This window comes from Hirundo rustica, chromosome 1 (genome assembly GCF_015227805.2).
Source record: "Hirundo rustica isolate bHirRus1 chromosome 1, bHirRus1.pri.v3, whole genome shotgun sequence".
Lineage (NCBI taxonomy): Eukaryota > Metazoa > Chordata > Aves > Passeriformes > Hirundinidae > Hirundo > Hirundo rustica.
Genome location: NC_053450.1, coordinates 20,028,259 through 20,053,695, shown reverse-complemented (window position 1 = coordinate 20,053,695; position 25,437 = coordinate 20,028,259). Strand labels below are relative to the sequence as shown.

Here is a 25,437-nt window from a genome sequence, read left to right as displayed (position 1 = left end):
TGGTTGGTGGGCCCTTAAAAAGAGGTTTTTCTTCTACAGAAAAATATTTTTTTATAAGTTATTGCTACTGACATCTATAATATCTACAGTCAAAACCAGAAAATGAATTGATCACTGGAATATTAAAGTGAAATAATGAATGACTCTTTTTCTTTCATACTCTATAACATCCTCAGAAGGTAAAAATATCCCACCTATTAAAGGGACTCTCACATGTGCAAATTGTTACTACTGGGGAAAAGGAGAGAGAATAAAATGAGGTGGTTTGGCTCATTTATATTTGCTAACTTTATTTCTTCAATTTAGGATTATAGCACTCTAAGAAAAAAAACCCCAAAAATAAATAGGGGAACTCCATTCTCATTGATGATTTTTTTGTTGTTGTTTTGTTTGGTGCAATAGGTACAGGAATATGGGGAAAAAAAAAAATTGAGAATAGGTCTCCAGACTTTAGTCTGAGGCTATACTAATTGCTCTGCCTTTCTCGTCCTTTCCTTTTGCTATCAGTCTGGTCGATATTGCTAACTATATCTGAGTTTCTCATATTAGTTATGATGGTGGTGATAGCAAGAAGTCAATTCAAAAGCTGGACAGTTTTGGAACTGGTTGTATAGAAGTAAAGAAAATGACAGAAAAGGGAATTGAATGTGATGAAGGAGAAAATGTAATAGTGATTGTGAGAGTATTCCTGAAGGCTGTTTCACCCTGCCAGCCACCTCACAGGTTTCTGGTCTGACCCAAATAGATAACCAGCAAGAAAGGTGCCATCAGTAAGGGTGAGTAAAGAAATCTGAAAGCAAACGTTTTGTCTCCAGGATGACACGGTGAGAGCTGCAGATCCCTGTTGGCCAGTAGTATCTCCACGTTGCTCTGCGTTAGAGAAATCCAGGCTCTGCAGTCAGTGGGAGTTTTGTTCCTCTTTTAGGTGTAGCCAAGTTTCAGTTTTTATGTTGAGAGGGGCATTATCATTGATTTTAAAACCATCAAAGTGTGTTTCTTACATTTCACTTTAGAATGAATTTATATTTTAAATGAGTATTTGAGGAGTTTGGACAAAAACGAAGACAATGAGATTATTTTCTGTTGAATTAATCTGGTCAAAATATTTTTGGCTTCCCTGAATTTAGTAGGAAATCTCTCATACATCAATTGGAGTGAGGATTTGTGTTTTAATTACAAAAAATTAATCCAGTTAACTTAAGCACTTTCAAGGTAACCTATTTTAACAAATGCAAATGCTCAGCCACTTTCTTGCAAAGACTAATTTTTACAGACTAGATTTTTCTGCTAGAAGCCAATAGAAGCTGAACATGACAGTTTGTGTAAGTTTTAAGTGGCCATTTGACTCAATTTTCTTAAGAAATCTTCTTGAGTAGAACAACAGAAAAATTAAAAGTGGTAGAAAATTTTAATATCAGGCACAAGCATGAACGAAAAAATATTGTTAAGTAATAAATATTTAAATATCTGACTTTGAAGCAAGTCCACATTTATGTGGAGTACCTGTAAAATACCTGCAACAAATTCTGCTTGATGTATACCACAAAACTTTAAAAAAGAAATAAAGAAGAAAGTATTTTCCTTGCTTCGGCACTTTCAATAACAGTATTTATATTTTCCTAATTTTTCTTTGGAAAAGGTCTTGAAAGTCAAACCTGATTTTCCTGAGAAACATAATTTAGAATTAAATATTTGTTGTCTTCAAGAAAAGTCTGAAGTATTTTCTTTAAGAGGAAACCAAAACTATGATTAATTATTAGTATGATAAATTTTTGCTATGATAATGTGTTGGCATACCAGATAAAGTCTTTTCTCAAATGTCTGTGCAGATGTGACTAAGTAAAGCACTTACACATCTGCTGTGAAAATCATCTGTGCATAATTATTAATTGCATCTGTGCCAAGACTGTGATGTTTTTGCAAAGCTCTGCCTCATCATTGATTGAAATTTTTAGTCTTTCCAAATATATTGATATTATTTGAGGAGGTGTTTGAATTACATCTATACAAATACTTCAGTATGAAGGCTGGTGATCTTGATGATTTTCTGAAAATTTCTTTTTGTGAGTTTCTTTTTATTTTTATAGTTTTATTTCTATATTTAGAAAAAAGTATCATCATGAATGTAGTTTCAGCACTGCAAAAGGAAGTATATTGGTGGAAGAGTAATATTCAGGCTGTGGAAATTCTGACTGGTGGTGGATAGCAGATGGACTTTTGAAGTCCAGGGTTAAAATATCTCTCTGATAAGAAGGCTGTAAGGATTACATCTTTTTATAGCATCACACATATGACTAAGCAGTAAAAAGCATGTCATCTACATTCTTTTTTCTAAACTAGGTTGTGCTGTAAATCTTGATTTATGTCATGATACGATGCAGGATTGTAATGCAGTTGAAAACTGTGCATATGTCATGTTTTACTTCCATGATGTGCATTCCTCATGGAATAAAAAGTTCACAGTCTGCATAAATTGCAGAAGAGAAAAAGTGTAAGTCATGTGTTGCTTTTAGTCAAATGCTTCATCTAGAAAATAAAAATAATAATAAAAAAAAGTGTTTTGGCACTACAAGATCTTATGTATTATAAAGCTAAGATAATGTGATTTCAGAATTTAAATTTTTAATACTATGCTCAGGTAAAGTGACAATAAAATATTGTGTTTAATCCAAATTAACCTCAAGGTTTTCTGTCCCAGATTTTATTTTTACAGTTGTAGATATTTATAAGTACAGAGAGTTTAATTTTTCATAATTAGCTTCTTGATTCAACATATTAGTAAAAAACCTACACATTTTTATCTTTTGTTCGACATTACTCACATTTGCTGAAGGAGTTCATTGGAGATGGAATGTTCTGCTAAGCCAGTGAGGGGAACAATACAACACATTATTTGTTAAGAATTGAAAGGAAAGCACAAGCATTATAATGTAGTGTTTGTTCACTGAGGTGAACTTCAAAGAGCAGACCTGTTAGCTGTGACCTTCTTTCTATGCTATAATTTCTCTGAGTGTTAATGATTTTCTCTGTGAATGCAGCTTGTGAAGATTTGCCACACTTGCAAATGTGTAACAGTTATAAACTGCTGAAAAGAGATGGGGGATATAACTGAAAACTGAGAAACAGAACTCCTTAGTGCCTTTGCAAAGTCTGTAGGCAAACCAGAGTTTGTTGAGTGGTTTTGAAGAATGTCTATACTATTTTGTGTATCTAGGATGTGGAAGTCTTTTGTCAGTGAAAAATTATTCATTTTTCCCCTGTGTTTACTTTTTATGTCCCATGACATCAATAAACAATCATCTACCCTACAGAAGCCCCATAATCCTCTAATTCAAGTCTCCGGGATTAGCCGCCTTTTATCCAAACATATTTCTGTGTGTAGTCTTTAGTCTTTTTCATGTTCTGGCCTTTTTTCCCCTGTTAGTCTTGGTTAAAGCATCGCCCTTGAAGAACAGAGGCTTTTATGTAATAGCTGTCTTGGAAGATGTAAGCACCACCATTAAAATATTTTTCAGTTTTTCTTCTATTAATATTTTTACTTCTTAGTGAACAGAGAAACTAGGGCTTTTGTTTGAGGGAAAGAAGGCAGCTGTTTGTGACTTAATTAAATTTCAAAAACATCATTTTGACACAGGATAAGGTTGGCTCAAACAAAATAATCATACTCACAAAAGAAATGAAATTAGGAAACAAACAACTTAGGAAGTTTATATTATGGATAAAAATTTACGTTGTTTTCCTTGCCATTTGTTCACAGTGAATTAATTCCCATGGTAAAACACTTGACAAGTAATTTCTTAACAGTGATGGTTCAATGATATGAAAAAAATATGGAAAATGAGGTATTCAGAAAGTATCTGCCAACCTGAGGAGTCAGAGTCATAGAGCAGGATCTATCTTTGGTTTTTCTGGCACGCTAATAAAGAAAGGAAGATAAAGCATTTGGAACAGAGAACTGAGAGGAGAAAAAATAATAGTGGCAGCAAGGAAAAGGGAGAAAAATAGAACAGCAAGAGGCATTTGCAACAGAGAACTGGGACACAGGGCTGATGTAGGTCTGTGCAGTAGGACAGGAGGGCAGTAAATCCGGGCTAACACCCTAGATTCACACATAAGTCCAGAGAACTGCAGTGCAGCAAACAGAGCGATCATGAAGATAATGCCTGTCATTGACATGAGTGGGACTGATAAAATGGCTAAAAGCATTTCTAATGCAAATCCTCCAAGTTCTCTCATGGCTGCTCACTGCACCGCCCTTGTAAAAGATAATTCAAATGATCTGTCTCTGGAACTTTGTATCTTTTATTGCAATTTCAGCTTCTTGAAACAGCTGTTCTGTTCCTGAAGTTCAATGATGGTTTGGTCAACAAACAGGATGAGATGACACAAGTTTTGGAAGAGAAAGCGAATTGTAGTGGAGATGAGGCGTATTTTCTACTCTGAAAATTTATCCTTTCACGCGTGTGTATCAGATCAAAATAATCCCACTGCCTGCTCAGCAATTGAAAAAGAGATACAAATAAGCAGTTCTGCATACAAAGAAAGTAAATGCATACTTCACTTCCTTTCTTCTTTCTTTTTGACTTCTGAATGATACATTTTGAGAGTATTCATGAAGCAAAGTTTGGAGTTTATTTCCCTTCAAGACTGTTAGATTCTATACTCTTAAGTAAATCTATACAAATTTCCACTCTTTTGTTCTTCCTTACCTAATCTTTCTAATTTGAAATGGTTTGTGAATGAGATGTGGGATCCAGTGTACTCTCACAAGTCTGCAGACAGCAACAAGCTGAGTGGTGTTGTTGGAACACTTGAAGGATGGGATGCCACGCAGACGGACCTGGACAAGCTCAAGAAGAGGTCCATAGGAAGGAACATCCTGAAGTTTGACCAAGACAAGTCCTGGTGCTGCGCCTGGATCAATCCAGGCTTGGGATGAACAGATTTAGAGCAGACCTGCCCAGAAGGACTTGGAGGTGCTGGTGGGTGAGAGGATGGATATGATCCAGCCACAAGCCCTCACACCCAGAAAGCCAAATATGTGCTGGCTGCATCAAAAGCAGCATGGGCAGCAGGGCCAGGGAGGGGATTCTGCCCCTCTGCTCTGCTCTGCTAAGACCCCACCTGCAGTGCTGCATCCAGGTCTGGGCATCCCAAAGTAAGAAGGATGTGGACCCGTTGGAGAAAGTTCAGAGGAGGCCACAAAGACGATCAGAGAACTGAAGCACTTCTCTTGCGGAGAGAGGCTGAGAGAATTGGGGCTGCTCAGCCTGGAGTAGAGAAAGCTCTGGGGAGACCTTAGAGCAGTTTCCAGAACCTAAAAGGGGCCTACAGGAAAGATGGAGATGGATTTTCTTACAAGGGCATTTAGTGATAGAACAAGGAGGAATGATTTTAAAGGAGAAGAGGATAGTTTTAAACTAGATATGAGGAAGACAGGTTTTAAAAAGAGGGTGGTAAAATACTAGCACAGGATGCCCAGAGATGTGGTAGAGGTGAGTGGGGATCCCTGGAAACTTTCAAGGTCCAGTGGGCTGGGGCTCTGAGCAACCTGGCACAGTAGAAAATATCCTTGCCCAGTGCAGTGGGGTTAGAATAGGAGTTTTAAAGATCCCTTACAATCCAAACTATTCTATCAATCTTTAGGTTTCTATTTTTAAAGTACTCTGAGATTAAAGGGAGAAATTTGCTATACGGGTTGATGAAGAAAATAAGCAAGTATGTGACAGTGGCCCTGGTGATGCTGTAAATCCATGTTGCATGCTACCAGGATTTTAAAACAATTTTTTTTACTATATGACATGAGTCTATTATACCAGAGAGATTTATCTGTTAAGGCCCTCATTGCAATATGAATATTTTTTTATTATTTCAAAAGAAAAAAAAATTACTGTCATCAGTAAATTCACGAGCATCCAGAAAAATCCAAGGTTTTAGAAATGTTTCCTAAACAGTCAAGTCACTAGAAAAAAATGCAGATTGTATACTATGCAATAATCTAAGCTTGCCATACATTTTACTTGTTTTGCTTACATCTCTACATTGTTACACAGAACTCACAACTGAAGAAATAGAAGGTAGAGACAAAGCAGAGAACTTAGCACAACCAAAGTTTGCCATTTCTTATTAATTTTTTTTGTGACTGTCATGATTTATAACAAAAATTGTTTTCATATATAACTCATTATGTTACTCTTAGTGGTGAGTCCTATTATTATTTGATTTATATGCAAATTTATAAGTAAATTAAAACATGGGGAACAAATAAACTATGAAGTTACTTTCCCATTCAATGTAGAAGCTCAGAAAAGCAAAGTGTTCATGAATCTTATGAAATTGTATTCTTAGCACAATATAGTTGTTTAATATTAGTTGTATTATTCCTTCTTTAGCCACAGCCAGAAGTGTTTTATTTCCTCTGAAAGATGACTTATAATTGGTGTCTCAGTGAAAAGAGCTGCCATCCCTGTCCAATCTCTTCACTCCCCTAATCTTTAGCTGTGCTTCTTGTAAATACCCCAGAGATCTGGGAAAAGAAGATGGTTTATTTCTCAGTTCCAAACTTCAGAAAAGTTCTGCTTGCAAAGCAAGTTCCAGTTGGAGTTGCACAAGCTTGAAGAGGCACTTGAGGTACAGGCTGATTTTTCTGTGGAAACAGTGCCACATACAGCCTTTTAAACTTGCAGTATGGGCACATTTCATCCAGAAATCACCGAGACTTCTGTTTGGAGCTCCATGTTTTTATAGTTCCTTTCAGCTGAGCAATGACTAGAAATTTTAGTTCTATTTATGATGTTCATTGGCAACTTTTGCTTTTTGTCTGGGCAAAGGTGACTTTCTGAAGTTCTTGTTTTGAAAGTTACATGAGTTATATGAGTTTCCACTTATGCCAGCTCCTAAGAAATTAGACGCTAGATGTCTTTTACCCAGCATCCTATTCAGGCACTTACAATGCTGCAAAGAAAATGGCTGAAAAGTACCAGCAATGGATAGTGGAAATCCAGCATGGCAAGTGAATGTGATACTTAATGTTGGCATATTGAAAGCTCTTCATTAAAGTATGGAACTTACTTTAGGGGAAGATTTTAATATGCACACAAAGATACTTTTTGCCTGTAGTTGAGAAGCATCGGAAAGCATTATTTTTTAACTATTACAACAATTGAATTTTCTTTTCAATTTGAAATGTTAATGTGTCCTGGTATCTGTTATCCTGGGTCATGAATAATGAGCAAGGCAGAGCAAAGGGCAAAATATGCAAGTCATGAATTCAGAAGTCAGCTGAGAATTTTTCTATTTCCTTTGGAGGCATTTTTACAGATTATGGTTATCTTTTGTATGATGTTAATGCATACTCAAAGCTAGAAATCTAGTGAACTTTTTTATATCTCTAACTTACTCCATTGTATCAGCAGCAAACAATATGAAACAATATGGTAATATGAAATAATAGGAAATAAATTGCTAGGAATAAGCATTGAAACAGTATGATAATGTTTGTGTTTGTTTATAATAATGTTGAAACAGATATAATACTATCATTTTTCTTTATCAAGTGCATTGTGTTCTCCAGAGTGTGCACAATATAGTGCAGATTTTGGAGAAAGTTCTAATGAGAAAGAGGCTGGGGATTTATGTGCATTGTGTGCAGAAGGGCTAAATAATGAAAACAGTTGATGTAGAACTGATTAACAAAGCAGTATTCAACATCTGAAAAATGTGTATTGTTTTGCTACAAGCAGATCTTTTTCATGGTAAAGTTCTGGAACAATTCCATTAAATACAGCATTAGCTGCTTACAGAAAGACTAAAAATTTGCTAATTTTCACACTAGGCTTTTGCAACAATGCATGTTCCGGCATAGTATACCTCATGTGACCCTAGTCACCAAAGGCAAATTGTTTCAAGCTGCAAAAATGATTGGTCTTGACAGAGGAAAGTGATGTATTACAATTCTTACTGTATTTTATAAATTAAAAAATGAGAATTTTGTATATGAAAGAACACATTTTTCCTCTCAATTTTTAAAATTAAAGTGTGTCCATGAATATGTTCAGTGTATTTAATGTAGTGTGAATAATGGGCATACTTCTGTTTCAATGATCCTCATTTCTGTAATTTTAGCAGGAAGCAAACAACAACAAAAAAATCTCCATCAACACTTATTAAAAGGGCTATATCTATATTAAAAAAAGCCCAATATTTTCCTAAGCAGAAGAAATAAACTCCTCCATAAATACAATGCGAGAAATGCAGATCAAGTTCTTTCTCACATCTGTATTTGGAGTGCAACCTGACAAAATTCTGGGTGTTGTCAAATATGGACTGAGAACAGTATTTTGATGTTGGTAAATACAACATAATAATTGCTAAGGTATAATTAATGTGGTTTGGTTTTTTAATATTGAAATTAACAATATCTGAATTGAGTAAAAAAGTACATGTGTATACTCCCAAGCATCATAGTTGTGATCACATTTATTTATTTATTTATTCTTTCATTTTATTTACACATAGACTAATTAAATTTACATTAGATTTATGTGAAATAGCTGAACCAGGTGAATTTTTAATATAATTTCTTTCTCTTTTCCAAATTATCATACCAGAATGTGATTTAACTCAAAAGCAAACAAGAACTGTAAAGAAAGGCTTTTACAAAAAGTTACTGGTGCAAAAAATTAAAGCTACTCTTGAAAACGAAATTCACAATGTGCCAAAATAAGATTCTGCATATCAGCCAATTGAATCTAAACTCTGGGCATTCATCTTTGAGAAGGTATTTTCTCCTCTGTGCACAGAATCAGAGCCCATCTCTCATTACTTCTTCCCTTGAACAACATTGTTGTGTTTCAGAATAATGTATGAATTAAAAAATTTGGGTAACTAGATTGCATGGTCAGATATACTTTGCTTCCCAAAATATTTGATTTGTACCAATCTCTTTTTACCCCATGGTCCTTTTTCAGCATCTGTCTTTTTCACTGTAGGAAATGGGTGGCATCTGGAGAAATGAGACATATTTGTTCTTTTAATTCTTATTAAAAGAGGCTGGATTATTTTAAGTCTCCAATTTTTTAACGGTCCTTTGCAGAACACTCAGTGTTTGAATGGCTCACATTCATTCCTTTATCTCTGTAAGTGGAAGAAAGCTTTATTATCTTGGTTTTATGGACTGGAAATCAATGGATCACTGTCAGAACAAAGCTTAGCATTCAGATCCCTTGTATTTTGAGTACTTTGCTCATTACTCTTTTGTAAAGAACTGAAGATCCACATTTCAGCTAACTATTTTTATAATGATTAGATTTCAGTTAGGGTCACTTGCTAAAATCTGGGTTCTGTTCAGGCACAAAGCATTTAAACAAAGCAAAAGATCAAATCTTTTCTTGCATTCTATTTACTTTCCTCTAACTGCCGGGAATGCTTCTTCAACTTTCTGTGTGACAGTCTTCTTCCTTCTTCTGGGTCTTGTGAAATTTGCAAAAGTCAAAATCTCTAAATTCTTAACCTGTGATATGTATTTCACTCTCCTCTATTAGCATTTGTTCATTCCTGTGCATTGACTTCATAACCTTTTTCTGTGTTCAAAGCTTTCCTGAATCTGCTCTTTTTATGACAAATCTCTTCTAGCAGATTAAGTAACCAAGGCATTGTTCGAGACTGGAGCTGGGAGCAGGGCCTGAAGTCTCCAGTGTGGAATGTCTGCCTTTGTTAGACAGTGTTTGAGGAAGAACAACCCACACCCGTACTTTCTCATGCTGTCTGCCTGCTAATTCTGATGGGTGCCTTTAAACTAGGGAAAGAATTGCGGTCTTGACATCCACCATACCTGGTTTGCTGGTTACACAACTGTTCTGAAGTGGTTTTTGCTGGAGTAGACAGCTTCCACAGAAGCTAAAAAGTACATGAATCTTGCAGAGTCAACAATTTTATTTTGCCTGTCTCAGATGATATAGCTCCTATTCCTCAGTGTACCCAAGCTGTCAAGATGAGGTCAGCAGTCACGTTGGTCTTCTGTTACACTGTGGATTGGTAGCTCACAAGCTATGGCTTGCTCCAAGGTGTCACTTGGAATGCTTCCTTGTCGTGTTCAGGGACACTAAGAATGAAATATGAAAGCAGCAGCTGCCTGTGAGAAGACTATGGCATTGTACTGGCTCAGGAACTTTTTAATGGTTTGATACAAGTTGAGACAAGTAGCTGAGTAAAACTGTATACAAAGTTGTCTTGCTCTAGGATTGCGCTCACCTATTTATTTAACTCCCATGTCTGATTACAGGATGTTGATTGCATGTGACAGAGCTTTTAGAAATAAGTATTAAATATTTTATGGTTGTAAGGGACACTTAAGTTACAGGCTTCAAAGGATCCTATTGAACTTCCATGCTCCCTAGGAACAGGCAATCTCCAACTAGGTTCTTGGGGTGTGCAGTACCTGAAATTAAAGACAAAGTGCAGTGAAGTATTAGTTTTCCCCCATTGGAACACTTTTATACTTGGAAATATATGAAGGCTAGGAAATAATGTATTTTTTTATTAGGAAATTTTGTTGCTTCTGACTTTACTTCAAGAAATAAAACAAATTCCTTATTATGTTTTGCTTATAAAAGAAAGGATGTTGTAAAAACAACCAAAGAAGAAAGTTACAGTAAACGTCTTAATGTCTTAATAACATAGTAATTTATGAAATTGAACGTTGGAACTAGAGGATCTTCCCATCCAAATCATTCTATGATTCTATGAAATGTACAAACTTTTTTTTTTTTTTTTTTTTAATAAGATCTCATTTGAAATAAGAAGGAAAAAGAAAAGATGCTGAATTGTGGCAGAGAAGCAGTTAAAATCTGTAACTGTTTTCACTGAGATGTGTAGTTTGCCAAAGTTGTTATTCCCAAAGCATATCATACTTTCCAGTTCTTTATGGGATTTGACAGAGGATGATCTAGAAAAAATAAAGGAAAGCAGGAACAACAATGTCACCCTAAAAAGTCATTAACTGCTTGTGTTGTGTACAGTGTATAGCTGTGAGCACAACCAATTCCACATTTACAAAGTCCTGTAGTATCTCCTTATTCAAACAAATTCTAGGAAGGGAATTACAAATCATAGTCCATTATAAAATGTGAAATAATAAACGTTAAAACATCATTATTTGTATATTTTCAGTATTACCAATCAAAATTTCATTTGAATCCAATTTTATCTTCTTTTTGATAGATATGAATAGGTCAAAATTACTTGCATGATAATAAGTAGCAACAGAAAAAAAAAAGATGGTAAAATTATTTCTAATAATTGTAAAATAAGTAAAATATTTTCACAGACTTTTAAAAAATGGCAGATTCAGGTAATTCAATAGTCTAATCATAATAAATTTATTATAGCTTATTCATGCTCCACATTTTTATAAAACCTTCACTCTGATAAGACCGCAGTTCTTACAGTACAGTAAAGATGCTCTGTGCTATTTTGTCTGTGCTGAGCAGATAGAGGCAGAAAAGAAGTGTGTTTTGGGGAGTCTGAGAAAAATTTGCTGAGTAGTCTTCCAAGGGACTAGTGGAGGCATTTCCAAGAGTTCACTGCCAGATTTACATCAGGGGAATAATCCTTTTGTTGTTTACAAATTAGCTGTCCATATCTGTTAAGGTCATTGTGTTGACACCTGTGCCAGCTGGATCCTACTCCTATTTTTTTTACATCTGAGTCCTGAACAGAGGTATAGAGAATGCATAATGAAAAGAGGCAGCATCTTTGATTTAAAATTAAAAATAAAAACCAAAACTCACCAATCAACCAAAAATGTTTACATGACATTTTCATATTTCTTGCTGTGTTTCCTCACCAAGGACTTTCAGCTTCATACTGCATAGAGATGAATAAGTAGTTCATGAGTGAACTGCAGAAGTCTTTGGACAAATTATGGAGCTAACGTGATGCATTTTCTGTTAGTTTTCTTTAGGCAGTAGCAGGTTAGTTCACTAGAAGTTTATCTGAAAACAAAAATGAAATGGACAGTCACAAGAAAAATGTAAAACTTTGGTTTGAAGAGTTGAATTAATCTGGATAAATTATATTGTTAAGTAAGGTGCTCACCTAAGGAAATGAGCAAATGAAGCAAGGGAGAGGATGATTTGAAACTCGCTGTACTACAAGTGTCTTACTCAACTCTATCTGAAGTCAACTGGTGCCTTTTGAAGTATATTGCTTTGTTGTCCTTTATACATTTGTAACAAGAATAAGTTACTGACCGTGCTTGGAGCAGTACAGTCTCAATCACAATTACGATGCACCTTCTTTTCCGTGAATGTAGCTCTTCTACATGGAGAAGAGGCTGGTCCAGCCTCTGCCGCACAGTTTGTTTGCTTCTGAAAAACACTGTGTGAACAAGACAAGTTACACAGCCTGAAGGACTGCTCTGTGCAATGAGAGCCTCCATAGTGTAGGGCCCAGTCCAATTTATGAGGCAGAATTCCCTGACGGTTTTGCAAGCATTTAGTATTATGACTTTTTTTTCTTTTATCACAAATTTCCAGAAATTTAAACTTGAACAAGTAGAGGATGTGAGGGAATTTTCCATGAAAAGTAGTGCAAAATACTGACCTTTTACTTAAACTCATTCTGGAAACATTTAGCCTCAGGAGATATATTTTTGGGTAATTCTGATCATACAAAAACAAGAGACTGAGATTAAATCTCTTATGTAACTTTTATTACAGCTTCAGCTACCATGAAGGCTATAATTATGAGTGTAGTTCTTGTTGACTGTGGAAAGGTCCCTGAGCAGCGTGCTTTTTTATGTATTTAGCGAAATGAAATAATTGTAGAGCTAACATCCACTATTCTTCTGTGGAGACTTCTTCCATTGTTCTGTATTCCTCTGAAATAATTAAGACAGTGCAAATTACAATTAAAAAATCTACTTTTTAAATTAGTATTCTAAATGAATTTAAAGTGCAAATTGCATCTGTATCTTTCTATTTATTACTTTAACAATCTTACTGTTATATTTCCACAACATCCTTTAAACCATATTGGTTTTCTTTGAAGAACATTCCAAGGGAATTTCTGTTCAAAGGAGGTTTCCATCCAGCTTGTATACATGGACATGAGCATGGATAAATGGATAAATTGGATAAATGTTGGGAAGATTATTTTTTTTGTTTGTTTTAATGATATAATAAAATTTAATGCTTATTTGGTGGGTAGATTTGTGTACATTCTTGCCATTTTCTAAGAATAGGTATAATAGAGCTAGGAAAAGGCAGAAATAAAATCCTAGAAAATATCAGAGAAAAATCAAGCCCTGTATTTCTCAAGTTTGGCACTGAAAATTGTTTGGAACATTTCAGTGTTTGATGGTACATCTGTATGTCAGTAGCTCATTTTAAGGGGTTAATTGTAGCATCTTTTTGATTTCATTGTGCAGGAAGTTCACAAATAACAATTCCTTGAATTTCACTCCTGGGGAATATTCTCACAGCACCAGAGCTCTCAGGAGACAAATAATTTTGCATTTAGATCTGCATTTAGATTATGTTCAGTAACTAATGAAAGGGGTCATTAACTGAAGAAACAATGATATTGACGAGTTACCTATTTAAGTTACAATTTTTTTTCTGTGCAAAGAAGTTCCGTTGTGGGGATGAGGGACTTTACCATAGTATTATGAAATATTATATGTAAATGCATTTGTATAGGGACTAAATTAATGCTTCATGGCAAGCTAAGTCTTTTACCACCCTTACATTCTGAATATTTAATTTTTCAACCTAACCTTCCTCTTAGTGTAATGTGTATGGAAATGAGCAAAATAACCTTGATTGTACTAAAGTGTCTTAAAAAGCAACCGCTGCCATTGGTATTTTATTTTTGCAATCTGTTCTTTGAGCTGCAACCCAGGTATAACAGATCATTGCTGTGAACTAATTTCATTATACAGTATCACACTGTCAAGCCTATGCACAGAAGGTATGGAACTAAATAAGACAGTTGATTATGATTTTTACTTCTGGGGCCCACTGGAGTTTTATTTTCAGGTTTTCTGTTCTTTAAAGAGGTAATTAATTTCCTTCAAAGAAGGTGATTTGACTAAAATAACATGTAACCAAACTGAAAACAATAGGTGCTTTTACATATACCAAATTACTTTCTTCATCATGACTGCCAAAGGGGAGATCAATAATTAATGATCCAATTACTAGTTTACAAAGGCTTTTATTGCAGTGTCAAGGTGATGAAATAGCCTCTTGCACTGTTTCTGTGCTTCCACTACAGCTAACTGAATCAGCAGATGCTCTGCATGTTTCTAGATCATTTATGGCATGTGTGCTGGCAGGGATGGATGATACTTTGGACTTACAGCTGCTATCAAGCTCTTGTTTCTTACAGAAAATAATTTTAAAAGTGAATGTATGTTGTGTCTCCTGCAGTTTAGTTTTGAGAAGATAGCAGGTTAAAAATTACACTTGTTTAGACAACCAAAAAATTGTTTGTACTCCACGTGAAATGTTAGGTCAGGTTTAAAGAAAATAAACATATGACTTGTAAAGAAATGCTGTATTTCTGTGTTACACATAGTTTAAAAGGTGACATTTGCCAAAGTAGTTGTACTTCCCTCTTGATTGTTAGATAGAATTTTAAAATTTGCCTGTCTTTCTGCACAATGTAAACTGAGAATTACAGACAAGAAAATAAATCAGCTTAACTTCTGAATTATGATTTACTATACAAATACTAATTGTTCAATATGTAATACGAAGGATTTTTTTAAAGGTTATTTTTATTTCTATTCTGAAATGTGCATTTCCTCATTAGTGATCAAGACATTTAGAGTGAATTTAGAATCTTCTTCTGTACCCCCTGAGAGTTTGTGAGAAATTATTGGTAATACTATGCTTAAAAACATGAACTGGACCTTTTTTGCATTACTCCTTCCCTTCAGCTGTCCTAATAGGATAGCAGCCATGTCCAAGGGTAAAAGTGAGGATATCTTTCTGTCCCAAACAAAACCTAATAACTGAACAGAAAAAGGCAGCAAGTATCAGGAACTTAGATATTGGTTTGATTATTTTATAACACTGTTTAACTTCAAAAATTTAAATTTTTTTTATATTTTTAATGTATTATTATTGTTGTTGATGATGAATTTTTCAATCAGATAAGCAGATACACTATTTGCATATTGGTTATACTGAAAATCACAAAATGAATAATTCTTGATATCACTTTTTGGTAGCAAGATGTCAGTGATCTTGACTAGTAGTGGAGAGAGAAAAAAAAGTTGCGATCAATGAAACAACTGGCTGATCCTCAGTCATGATATGTGGGTGGCTGCTGGGATGATGATGGAAATTGATTCTAGATAATGATGTACCTATGAAAGAAGCCATCTCTATGTTAGTAATGTCTCCTTTCATTAGGACTAGCTCTACATGACACTGGGGATAAAAGATAGGAAACTGTTATGAATAAATATATTTATGTTTCTTTGAACCTAAGATAAGAAGACTTCCCTTCCTGACATCTTCACTATTTCAGCTTTACTTATGTGTGATAGTTCTCTTGATGAAATTACTACTGCTCTGTCATGAGTATAACTGGCATGTTAAGTTCAAGTCATTATTTGTTAATTTTGATATCATGCCTCATGATGAATTCATTCCTTTACTGTCTTTCTTGGTCTCCTGTTGTCTTCATTTTGCAAATTGGAAGCTTACTTATTAATTAAGATACACTGATTCAAAGTAGCTTATGGTTATTTTCTATAATTGGTGATGACATCAAAGCAGTAAAGCTTGAAAGTAAGTAATTAAGTACACAATATAAGAGGTCTTTTTTGTTTGTTTTTCTTTGTTGGTTTTGTTTTTCTTTGTTGGTTTTGTTTTTCTTTGTTAATAAGTATTGGAAGGAACTATGCATATAGAAAATATTATTATAGGCTCCCTGTCAAGAGATGTCCATTGTTCTAAAGGAGTGAAAATGCACCTGGTTATACACTGCCTCTCAAAGGTAGAGGGCTTATTTCTGTCCAAATAGAAATAGGGTCACACTTAAGATTCAGTTCATGTGCATTAAATCCTATGGCCCTGAGGCTTGGAGATGGCAGGCAGCCTTGTTGGAGCTACTCTGACAGTCATTTTGGCACAGTCACAACTTCAGGATGTAGAAAGAGTGTGTATCTCTGGAAAATTTAGCACAGGGTAAGTCAGCACAAAGTAAATTGCATAAGAAAACATGTCTACTAATGCTAAATAGAGTTTTCCTGAAGCTACTTATTTCTTCAATTTAACCAAGCCTTCTTCAGTGAGTGTATACAAAATGGTAAATGAAAAGTCTAATGGAAATATATACTGAGAGCACACCCCAAACCTGTTTCCTAAACTTTGCAGCTGTTTCTCACAATTTTTCCTAGTGCTCCAATTATGAACTGTCTTCATTTCCAGGAGGCTATAAGGCTTGTTTCCAACAGGCTTGTCAGGTTTTACTGTTGCCTTCCTGTTGCAGCAAAACAGCTGAATTTGCCCAGGCTTGTTTCAAAGTCTGAAGACAGAATTTCTTGTGCATGTGTGGTTTGGTTCCCAGTTGTGTAGCAACTCCAATACGTCACAGAACTGTTGGATTTTTGTGCTTCCTTAGCAGTTGTTTTCCAATATGGCTCATTTTGCTGATTTGGGATTTCAGTGATTCAGGAAGTACAAAGTTTTTCCTTACCTTATAGACACCAGTTAATTCCTCTGTGCATTATATCCAAGAACTTGTTAACTTTCAGTAGACTAGTCTGTTAAAAAGGTTGTGCTGATTGAGAACCCCTAAATGGGCTATCTGGTTTTAGTTGATGAGAACATTATCACAGTATTACATAACACTAAGATGCTGAAACAAAGGCCAGATAATAGATTCTTTAATAGGATTATTCTCCCCTGCATTGTTTTCCTCTTTATATGAGTCCCTCATTCAGGTATAGGCAAGCTGGTATTGCTGATACTGGTTCCAGGCCTGAGATGGTGAAGAACTTGCGATCAAGCTGTCAGTTGCAACCCTAAAGTGAAGAGATGCATGGTTATAATAGACAATCAGGGAAGATGTGTGAGGTCAGCCCAGGAACATGCATGTAGACTTTGTGGATGTGAATATGGAAAAAAAAAGGAAAAAGGGCATATTTTAAAAATAATAATAAAAGAGCGATACATTGCTTTTGATTACTTGCTGCTGGGCACGGTCCAAAAATACTGTCTTATTGAAACTTTTCAATGCTTGTTTTCCTTTGTTGTGAGGTTTATTGGGAAATTCAGTTTCCAGAATTCCAACACTTTGTATTCTGCTTCCTTTTTCAGGAAGGAAGAAAAGAACTTCCTTTTTCAGGTACAGGGTCTAAATTTTGTAATGACAGAAGGAAGAAGGGAAAAAGTGAAAATGCTACAAGTAGGGTCAAAAGCATGATTTGAAATAAGCATCTTCCTAAGATAAAATCTTAAAGATAATCAAGCAAGAGAGAAACCCATAGGATATTATACTTAATTAGTTCTACTTTTCCCTGATCTTATTAAAGTAGTAGGGAATATATAACAAAAATATGCAAGTCTGAAAAGTTTGAATCCTAGTAAGGAAACAAACTGGCAGTGGTAGCCTGGGACCACAGTATAAAATCTCTGGCTCTTTCCTATAACTAAACTGTACCTGTTCATTTACCTGTGGATTAAGTTTGTGTACTGGATCATAATATGGAGGTTATAGTGTGGCATATAGGGTCACACTTCTGGCGTCATATGAGAGACCTAATTTTAAGTGTATAAGGTCATCCAGATTGTGCACTGAGCTGTGACCAAGTGTATTTGCCGTATTTATATGTTTTCTTTAAATTTATTCAGAGGAAAGACATTTATCTGATCCTAATAGTGATCCTAAGTCTCAGTTTCAGAAAGAGAGCCGGAATGAAACAGACATGCTGAAACCCTTTCACCTTTACATTAGGTAAGCCTTTACATCAAGAGCAGTATCTTTTCTGTTAAGCAGTTCTTGTAGTAGTTGAAAGCAACGCTACATAGTTTTTGAGGGTAAACCAGGATCTTCAAGTAGAATCTTTTAGTAAGATTTTCCCCTGAACAATATCCCTTGGGAAAAAAAAGCAAGAAAGCAAGAAAGCAAGAAAGCAAGAAAGAAAGAAAGAAAGAAAGAAATTCAAGCTATTTCTAAGTTCTCAGTGACTGGCCCATGGGGTCCAGAGACATTTCTTTGGTAGCAGCATCTCTATTCAGTGCTTGTCAATGTCATCATTTTTGCCACATGGATATGCACTGTTACCTGCTCCCACCTCCCTCAGCCTTTTCTCTCAGCACCTGCCTTCTCTCAGCACCTGCCTTCAGAGTGCTGAATGCAGCACTCTGCTATTCACTAATGAAGATTTATACATTTTTCTCCTAATTGCTGCATTTGTCTGTATTTCATGTATTAAAAGTCAAAATATATTTCATATCCTTTACATAAAGAACAGCTTCTCTTTTTTTGCTTTGGTAGGGTCAGATCCTTTAGACATTGTCTTAGGCTCTTCCATGTTGAAAGTTGGTAAATCCAGAGGAATAATTATTTCCTAACAAGAAATGTTGAAACGCATGGTAGGAATTTTCAAAACCTGCTGTAAGCCCTGCAGGAAGGTGCTTCTTTTTTGTAATCAGTGCTCAGGCTTCAGCAGTGACTGTTTTGGAAAAAATTTCTGTGCTTTACAGTCAGCTATGTGACAGGCAACTTTACATTTGTTCCTGCACCAAAAGCTGGAATGTCCCTGAAATGTCCAGAGCTGACAAAGCAATTGTTTAAGAACTCATATCATTGCCTCCAGGCAATTCTAGCTGTGAAGCTGCTCTTTGCTACCCACTGTGTAGCAGTCTAGATGGATAGTATTGCAAACACAGAAAGTAACCTGCTTACCTGGAAGTCCTTCAACAGCTGTAGTTCACTTTTTACTTCACTCCAGAGCCCTGCTGGTACAGGGCTGCACTGAGAGCTGTGCAGTTAGGAGAGGGGTACAGACACACGGAATGTGTTCAGCTCACTATACCCTTATGCTGAAAATTAGCTTGGAGGAGGAATATACTCACTTAATTTCAAGGTTAAATTGTTTGCAGTTTTGAGTAATGACATATATGTACCATTATTGGATCAAATAGTCAGAAGTATGTGTTCAGTATACACTATGTAGTCAAGTAGTTTCCTCAGCCTGAAGAATTTAAACTCATATGACTTGTCCTTTCTGGCAGTGAGTTTGAATTTGAGGAAAAGTTTTTGGTTTATTTGGTTCAAAGCAAGATTATGTTTTTAGTTTACTAAGGGAAACGGTTGACAGTTTAGAGAGGTCTTGCTTTAGGTAGAAAGGGCCTGGGTTATGATTATATCCCATGTGAAGATTTCGGGCATTTTAGAGCATCCAAACAACTCTGTATAACAGCCAATTACACTGAGTGCTTTATGTCTTCTTAGCCTGTTTGGAAGATAAATTGTTTTGGACTTGACCATGAACTTAAGCAACATTCAAAAAAGAGTAGACATGGACCTTGTATGTTAGATACAAATTCCTTAATGCTTTATAAAAGATACTCAATTATTGTATTTCTGTGTGGGAAAGCCATTATAGGAAACAAAAATTTGCATAATTAAACATTAAAATATAACGGAAACAGAAACTGACCAAAATTATCTTAAAAATATATTCTGACATTCAAAGTTCCCATTGCTACAGGAAAGTCCCATTGCTGGGGGTTCCCAAAAGTAGAAGAAAAAAATCTTTTCCTCTGCCTGTTTGGTTTTGTCTAGAGAAAACAAGAAAAACACACTGAATACCAGTAAGGCTACAAAGGGTTCAGCTTAACTCCATTCCTGCAGAAAGGCTAAGTTACTGATGTGGTTGTTCTCCCAACCTGATTTGTCCATGGAAGCTTTCCATATACACAAAGAAGTCATTGACATTAATAAGAGCAGACCTCACATATGTCCTTTCCTATATCCAGCTGCACTCCTGAACTCACAAGGCATCTGAATATTGTTATAATGATGGAAACTAGGATTAGATCTTCCTTAGTAATATATTAGGTCCTTTTTCCATTAATGATGGTTTTGATGTTATAATTTATGTAATTTATCAATGAGGTGACTTTTTTTTTTTCCTGAGTAATTTCTGCTGCATACCCTAAATGTATATATTCTCAATAATAAAGTGTTATCTATAATGGAAGAGAAATTTCTAAGAGAGCAGCCAGTGCATTCTCTGGTACTCAGAGTTAAAACTACAGTGTCTTTGTTACAAAAGGTCATGGTTTAACTTTTATTTTATTTCTTTACCTTTTTTTTTGTTTTTTTATTTACTTCTAATTTTTTTTCTTAAAGGCAAAGACCTATGTGCTTTACATATATTACTTTTAATTTTACAAAATTTCAAAAATCATTTACCTAGTCAAGATTTTAATATTTATCAAACTTGGAATGACATTTTATGTCCAGTGACTTTATCAAACCATTCACTGTATTTCAAAAGGCTGTAGGTATACTAAGTCAGACATGTCTGTCACAGAGATGTAATTCACTACAGGGCTTCCAGACAACCATCCTTTTATTAACTTGCATAGTATTTATGCCTGTCATTTAGATCACTTAAAGCAGTGTCAAGGGCAAAATCTATAAGATCTACAATGGTTTTACAATTTCTAATTTATATGTTAATTTTTGGAAACATATAACTACGTATTTTACACAGATAAAACCAAAACAGTGTTTGGATAGAGTTGTTGCTTACTTTTGTTTAATTTTCATTTTATAAATGCCAATTATTTAGCGTTTACTATGAGACACAACTGAAATAAAAAGAAAGTCAGCCTTTTCTACATCTTCTTTTGTTGTAGTGCACTAAGTAGTTAGTTCATTTTTGTTATTAGATTGCACTGGGTGGTTTATCATATTTGCACGCAAAAATAGTTTTATTATATTTTGCACATGGTGTGTTCTGTACCCCCTCTAAGTTCTGGTGTTGGTATCCCCTGGTCGGTCCCTCCCTACGCCCACCCCAAGTTGTTTCCCAGTGGTTGTGGTTCTTCTCCTTGCCTCTTTCCCCCCGGGTTTAAAAATCCCTGCAAAAAGAGCCTCCTCTCTTTCTGTTCCTCCTGGGCTGTGAGTTCTGCAATAAAGCTGTGGGACTGTGGTCCCGAGGAAGAAAAAGAGTGCCTCTGTCTTTTACCTTGAGTCCATTATTGGGGTAATGCACCAGGGTCTGGAGCTAGCCAAGATTTGACCCTGAGAGTGAGGAACCTCAATAGTGTTTGAAAAGGAGAAAGGAAAATGGAAGAAGAGGGAGTGCTTTTATCTGGTAACAGGCTCAATTGTGCAAGTGTTCCTCTGTGCAGCTTTAATTCCAGGCTTATCATTTGATGAAGAGTAACTTTTTTTTTTTTTGCAAAATAACTGAATCTAATCTTGGACACAGACAGTTTGTGGATGCAACATACAGTAATATATAGGTAAGAGGACTTGGAGTAAGCAGGAACCAGCTACACCAGCAGATGAGCCTGGGACCAATGATTAAAGGCCCCAGGGAATTTGTGAATCAGGCAATATGTAGGCTGAAACTCTTGCTATCTTCTGGATATCTCTAAATGTATAAGTAAGGGCTAGATCTTAATGAGCTCACTGATGATTTCATTCTGTACTCCTTGAAGCAATGTCTGGAGGCAAAAGTAGCACTGGAAATTCCATTGCAGAAGTACCTTTAGCAAAATGTTACTAGATTGCAAAAGAGTGTTTCTTTTGCCTTTAGCAGGATAGCCACACTTTTTATCTGTAATACAGGCAAGATGTTAATATTCATGGCAAAGCAATTTTGGTAATAATTACCCCTTTTTAAATGTTATCTTCCTTTCAAGAATTAAGAAACATAGTTAATAGATTTACAGCCTATTTATTATTTAGAAAACATGAGTGAATTGAGACCTCAAAATAATTTTATGAAGTTATTTTATCATCAGTTTTATAGAAGAAAAGCCTATTTAATGTGCTACAAGATTGCTGCATTGTGTAAGGGACTAAGTTCAAAGTATCTTTTTGAAAACAAAGCCTTTGTATTTTGAATATTTCCTTCTTTAAAATAAAAATGAGTCTTGATTTTTTTTTTTTTCCATACAGCAAGTCTCTATTTTAGGTGGAATCAAGTAAAAAAAAAAGTGTTTCTCATTGTACATATACAATATTCTAGGTTGGACTTGATGATCTCAAAGGTCTTTTTCAAACTAGTTAATAGACTGTGATGCTTCTCCAAGGAGAATATTTTACTTTACTAAAGCCTTATTAGATTTTTTAGTTTATGGGGCTGTATCTTCACATCCTCTCTGTAAAGTTTTCTGGACAAGCGTTAAGACAGTGCTAAGACTTCTTAGTTAATTTCACCACCCTGCTGATGTAGTTGCAGGGGAATAGGCTGAGCTGTGTTAAAGCAGGATCTGAAGTAACAGAAATAGAAAAATGTTTTTTGAGGTCTGTATGAAAAAATCCTGAACTAGTTTGCTTTAGTTTGGTCAAATTTGATGGAAAACTAAGCATTTGTTTCCTGCATACAGTAATATAAGAATATTATGTAGCATGCAATATTTTTCATGTAACATGCAGTAACAACGGTGAGTGTTGCCATATTCTTCAGCCTTCTGATTGTTTACATTTTTGTAGTGGAGTCTTCTCACGGATTGTAACATAAACAAAGTGATTGTTTTCACATTCCTCTCTGAAGAGGGACAAAATTGATGGACTTCTAGTCTGGCTAGTAGGGTCAGAGATGTAGAAACCTTATCTTCCAATCCCTAGGCATTGTCCAGAATCTATGTAAGTGAGGTCAAGTAAATAAACCCGCCTTCATTTTGCTCTGAACTTAGCCATGTGAGTATCACTCTTTTTGTGTCCTCTAGCAACAGGTGAGGGGAAAAAAAAGAGAGAAGCATAATAGCGCAGAATGTGTGGGCATAATTTTCAGTTTAAAATACCTACATAAAAGAGAATATTTTATTAAATATTTGAGTCATTCCCTAATTCTTTGTCCAGCAGCATTAATTTATATATATTCTTAAACTGTTTTTCAAACCTTTCTTTCTACCATGTGTCTGCCATGGAAGTTAAATTCTGACTATGAAATATTTATATGTTTTGTCAAAACGCTAAGCATTGCTATTTGTGGGCTACCTGTACTTACTAGAATTCATCCTTATATTTAACCAGTAGACAAAGCAAAGTAAAAAGGGGTTTTATTGTCAATATAGTTTCTAGATTTTTTTTTTTTTTGTTTAATCTTCCTTAAAACATTGTCTACTGCAAATTGAATACAGAGTGCCATTGTTTTAAGTATTTTATTGATACATAGTAATTAGGATAATAATTAGTAATGTATTAGAATAAATACTAATTTGTGTTAGAAAAGGAAAGAAATAAGTTCCTTAAGACATTCTGTATTCAAATGCTTTCCCTTCTGGATATTCTGATAGAAATACTATTTTCTTTTTAATTTTGTTTACTGTAAATAACTTTACGGGGACAGTTAATAAATCTGGTGCAATAATGCTTTGCACTGTACATAATTTTATGCACACATACACGCACACAAATGTAGCTCCTTCCCCACTGTTTTTCTTATTCCATGTACTCTGTTGTTGGAGTCTTAACTTTTTCTTGGAAGCCCTTTGCAAGTCCTGCTGGCAGAGGTTTTGGATCAGATAGGATAATCAGAAGTCTTTACAATTTTACTGTATCTTTGTCCTTTCTTTCACCTTTCCTTTACTGCACTATCTTGTCTGTCTGATTCTCACAGGAGACATGGATTACAACTGGTTGGACCATACGTCTTGGCATAGCAGTGAGGCATCCCCAATGTCTTTGGTGAGACATGTGGAGCCTTACCATTTAGTTTCCTTTATCATTTTACATTTCCTTGGTTTTATTTACACCTTTGCATGTTTTCTTTTTTGTATCCTTTTTTATCCTACACTTATAGGGGACAGTCAAAGGGGAAAAAGAAAAACTAGTGAGCAGGCAGTTTTGTCGGATTCTAACACCTTATCCGAGAGGCAAAAGAAAATGGTGTGCTTTGGTGGCCACTCTTTGGAAGAGGATTTGGAATGGTCTGAGCCCCAGATAAAAGACTCTGGGGTAGATACGTGTAGTAGCACAACTCTAAACGAGGAACATAGCCATAGTGAGAAGGTACTGAGATTATGGAGCCTGCATTTTAACCTGCTCATTTGGTCTTTGTTTGCTCTCTGTCACTCATTAAAATAGTGCATAAAATAAAAGATAGGGTGTTTCTAGAGACAATATAGCATTTCTTAAGGTGCAGAAAAGAAAAACAAATGAAAAGTCTTTGCATGCTCACAGCTTTTACTGTTTGGCAGCCTAAGAAAAAAAAATGAGAGGCATAAAGGAATGTTGTTTTATGGTTGCAAATTAGCATATCATGATATTACTTTAAAGAATAAAGTAATTAACAATAAGCATTCTACCAATTGGCTTATTTGATTTACTATTTCCAAACTCCTGGGGCTGAAATTAAATTAATAGTTTAAACCCCAGGTGAAAAAGGGAGAAAATTGGGTCTCTCTGCACAGAAAAGTTGTTTTTCTTTTTTCCCTTTCACTATCATGGATGTTCATTTGTTTTGTTGCCATGCAATTTTTGTGCAGTACTGTGCAGACTTAAAGGCTTTGCCATCTGCTTTGGTATTTTTTATTTTTGCTTTCTTTTTGGTGGAGATTATGATAAATCTTTTTAGAGTTATTAGTTGTAATGGGAGCAGATTTATCTGTGCCTGCTAATTTTGCATGAAATAGAGCATGAAATAATATTTTTCCGTGAAAAAGTACTATGATTACACAAAAGAAAATCTTGACAATTTGTTAATTAGGCCAATAGACAAGTATAACTGTGTCCATGGAATAATAACACTCACTGTAACTGTGCTTCATATGTGAATTAATGATTCCAAGACAGAATATTAAAATGAAGTAATGAATATACCTTTTAATAGTATTTTTAAATTTTAATCTACTACTACTACTGAGAGAAAGTAAAACACTAAAAATATTTGTTGATCTTGGATAAAAATTGAAATGTTTGAAGTAGTGGAAAAATAAAGCATTTCTTATATCAAATTTTCAGTTTGAGTTAAATGTCTTTTCCAGTATTACTCTTTTAATAGTAGACTTTTAAACTAGACTTTTAGCAATGTTTTTCTCAGTATTCAGGTGTGATTCTCACTGTGTGTGGATAACTATGTGTAATTGTCTATATCTGTCAGATCAAGATTGAATGATCATTCTAGATATTTACAAATTGGATTTAGTAAAATAGATAATGTTAAATATTAGACATCCATTTTGATGAATGATATGTCCAAATAAATATTTTCCAGCAGTTTTCTGT

The 25,437-nt window shown here is 35.0% G+C and overlaps 1 protein-coding gene across 50 annotated transcripts in view; it reads left to right on the top strand.

Annotated features, from left to right (window-relative positions):
• The window catches only part of RIMS2 (regulating synaptic membrane exocytosis 2), a 456,916-nt gene that overhangs the window by 213,639 nt on the left and 217,840 nt on the right, over positions 1–25,437 (top strand). For 25 of the 50 annotated variants that reach the window (XM_058419196.1, XM_040054978.2, XM_040055074.2 and 22 more), the window contains one exon: positions 24,014–24,222. In XM_058419196.1, coding sequence (XP_058275179.1) covers positions 24,014–24,222 — 209 coding nt within the window. Of the gene's footprint in view, positions 1–23,830; positions 23,899–24,013; positions 24,223–25,437 lie in introns of all 50 variants that reach the window. The other 25 variants (XM_040054866.2, XM_040054931.2, XM_040054851.2 and 22 more) reach the window with 1 other exon arrangement.